The following is a 3,428-nucleotide window of genomic DNA, read 5'->3' as shown; positions in this document are numbered from 1 at the left end:
GCTAATTGTTAATGTTTTGAGGTGTTGAACAGGTCTGTGTGTAATAGATGGCTGACTTAAGTGATGAAAATAAATTGCTGTCTCCTGCTTTTTTTTTTTCCCTGAAGTTCTCAGGTGGTGATTTAGCTACCTCAGAGAATTATTTGATACCTTGTCATTGGGTAAAATGGATGCACTGAAGGTACTCATCAGTGAGTTCTTTATCATTAGAGCAGGAATTCTTACCCACAAATCCACAAGTAGGGTGAGGTTTCCTGAGCCACATGAAATGGTGTACAAGTTATATATGCATGTGCACATTGGCATGTATATGCAGATTTTATGTATGTTTGCATATATGTGTGATGGTTGAGGGAAGAGAATTCATTCATGACTCTTATCAGTCTCAAGTGCTTCCAAAACTCAAATAGAGAACCACTGAGTTAGAAGATTTATTGTATAGGTTGTTGGTTTGGTTTGGGTTAGTTTTGGGTGGGAATGTTCAGCAAACAATGGAGAGGAAAATGGAGAGTCTATAGAATCAAATTTTCCCAGATCTAGAATCAATTCAAAGGCTTTCCATGATTTTTGATCCCTCTCTTTGAACTTATTGAGCCACTGTTTTTATACGCTCAAGGGTCAGGGTTTGGGATACCTCCCAGTTGTTATCTCTAGCAGTTGAAATACCCAGGCAGACTGATGTCATTTGTTCCCAGAAAAGCATCACAGCCCTTCTGGGCAAATTCTCTGATAAGTCATTGAACAGGCACAAAGAAGATGATATTTTATGGTACAATGAGCCATTCTTGCATAGCTAATTTATTTCTCACTGAATTTATGATAAAAATAACAACAACAAAAAGTAGCCTGTGAAAGCCATAAACCTCTTTAAAGTTTGCATTTTATTTTTCTTTAAATTCCTGGAAATTTTTATTTGTTTTTTGTTGGGTTTGATCCTTTGTCTCTTTCTGTATCCCTTTTACTAACCATGGGATTTAATTAAATGATTTGCATGTTTGAGGCAAATTCATCTTTCTGAATTCCCAATTGGTTGAAACACACTGTGCCTCTTCTTCAGGAGATGTAGGTTAAGGAGAAAGAGGTATAGGTGTACCAGAAACTATGATGCTATGTGGTGTATCCCAAGAGCACAAGATGAAGTTAATACTTTGGGAGCACTAGCACTTCTCCACCTGAGGCTTCATAGATGGGGTGGCATTTGTATGGGAGGGGGTTTGAAGTAGGTATTTGCCATATGGCTGAAAGGAGATGCTTTCCTTTTTTAAGTCATCCCCTAGCATGATTTCATTTATAACCATTGTGACAAGATGTTTTTAGCTGCTCTCTCTGGAAGATCTGCTTCCATGTTGCACTGCACTGGGCTAGACTACTTTACAAATTGTGCAGGTCTGACTCAGGATCTTTCCTTCACCATCTTATTTCTGTTAAAGATTTCAGTAACAGGTAATTTTAACTGTGTAGAGGAGCAGTCATTCAGAGTTGCAAACTTTGAACCAGTGAATTACAGATATTGTTTTGCAAATTTACATTTATTTATTTGTTCTTGCTAATGCTCTTAATAGAGTTTTCTCCGGGTTGTGACCTTAGCCAGCTTGAAAATACATGGACAATATACTTCACAATCCATTACACATTATATTATGAATGTTTTTCAAATGCAGTCCATGTTTTAGCACATGCTGTGTTCTGTAGGAAAATAAGACAGATCATTGACCACAAATCCCTAATAACTACTGGGACAGCATGAAATATATTTGTGAAGCTATTTTAATGGAAAAATTGACTGTGGTAGCAAGGTAGTCACAGAAGAATGAAATAGATGTTAAATGTAGGAGACAAGAGAATAGTGGAGCCTTTATGATATAACTACCGAGATGTTACAGAATTTCTCTTCACTCTCTAGAGATTGCTGATTTAAGATGTCTGCACATTTTGGGCAATTTTCTCTTATAATTCAGAATCACTTATGACATTACAGAAGGAATAGTGTTGTGTACTTGTACCTAACATTTAAAGAATGTCCTTTTGCTGGTAACTTTACAAATACCATTTATTAGTGTTTTCATGTTAAAAATAAAATAGTTCAATTAAAAATTCTCAGTTTTACATTCGTGTTAGTTTGGATTAGAAGCTGGATAATATTAAAATGCTCTTAGTTTCATTTCTATCAAAATGTTTTTCTTCTCTGTTCCAGTCTGATGCCAATGCAAGTTACCTAAGAGCAGCTCGAGCTGGACACTTAGAAAAGGCCCTAGACTACATAAAAAATGGAGTTGACATCAATATTTGCAATCAGGTTAGTTGTTCAGTTTATCAGCTATTTATTTATTTATTTTTTACATCAAGGCTTCAAATTCTTTAAAGTTTAGTTAAATTTTAAATTTCCCTTTTTGCTAGATTTTTTTTTTTTTCTGTTGAATTTTATCAGCTTGATATTATCAAATGAGTCTCTGGTTAATTAGCAGAATATTGTGAAATGTAGATATATATCCTTTAACAACTAATTCTTAAAATTTGGCAAATAATGATCACTGACATAGTGTTGAAGGACTTTTCTTCCTAATTCGAGCTCCTGCCAGCAGTTGTTGGTGGGATGTCATTCTCTGATTTCTTGGTAGACTGTTTATTGATCTATTTTCATTCTGCTGAATAAAGCTTTCCCTTCACTTTTAATCAGAATGGGTTGAACGCGCTCCATCTTGCTTCCAAAGAAGGCCATGTAGAAGTTGTCTCTGAATTATTACAGAGAGAAGCCAATGTGGATGCAGCTACAAAGGTCAGTATCTCATATTTAACTCTTTTTGATATATTACTTGCCAAATTCAGTGATGCTTCAGCCCTCACTGAGAATCAGGGTAAACAGTTCATGAGGACTTGCCAACTTTGTTCCCTTTGGGGACATTTTAAAGACAGTTATTGGTGGTGATTGTTGCCATCAAGTCATTTCTGACTCATGGCAACACCATGTGTGTCAGAGCAGAGCTGTATTCCATAGGTTTAAATATATCAGGATTAGATATTTTGTAAAATGTTGAAACATAGATAAAAAGGTGAATGGGTTGATGTATCTTTTAATTTTGCAGAAAGGAAACACAGCATTGCACATAGCATCCTTGGCAGGACAAGCAGAAGTAGTAAAAGTCTTGGTCACAAATGGAGCCAATGTCAACGCTCAATCTCAGGTAACCCTTTTACTCTACTGCAAAGAAATTTCCTCACTATAATTTATAAATAATGTGTCCTCCAAGTCAGGTGCTTGCTTGATTCCTGTATCCTCTAGTAACACAATATGTAAGAGCTGTATTTAAGAAAAACTATAATATTGCAGAATAGTTACATTTGTACGTAACCTCATTCACAATATGCACAAGTGAGAAGTAGTGATTTTTTTTTTTTTTTTTTTAAGACGGCATACGAGATGTCGAGCA

General features: G+C 35.6%; 1 protein-coding gene across 1 annotated transcript in view; it reads left to right on the top strand.

Moving 5' to 3' along the window:
• Nucleotides 1-3,428, top strand: part of ANK3 (ankyrin 3) — a 382,716-nt gene that overhangs the window by 134,875 nt on the left and 244,413 nt on the right. Inside the window, exons 2-4 of the mRNA XM_042783328.1 lie at nucleotides 2,195-2,296; nucleotides 2,678-2,776; nucleotides 3,084-3,182. Of these exons, the coding sequence (XP_042639262.1) occupies nucleotides 2,195-2,296; nucleotides 2,678-2,776; nucleotides 3,084-3,182 (300 nt within the window). The remainder of the gene's footprint in view (nucleotides 1-2,194; nucleotides 2,297-2,677; nucleotides 2,777-3,083; nucleotides 3,183-3,428) is intronic.

Source organism: Orycteropus afer, unplaced genomic scaffold (assembly GCF_000298275.1).
Source record: "Orycteropus afer afer isolate SDZICR_OR568_19922 unplaced genomic scaffold, OryAfe1.0 scaffold00016, whole genome shotgun sequence".
In the NCBI taxonomy this organism is placed as follows: Eukaryota; Metazoa; Chordata; class Mammalia; order Tubulidentata; family Orycteropodidae; genus Orycteropus; species Orycteropus afer.
This window is presented reverse-complemented; position numbering and strand designations above follow the sequence as displayed.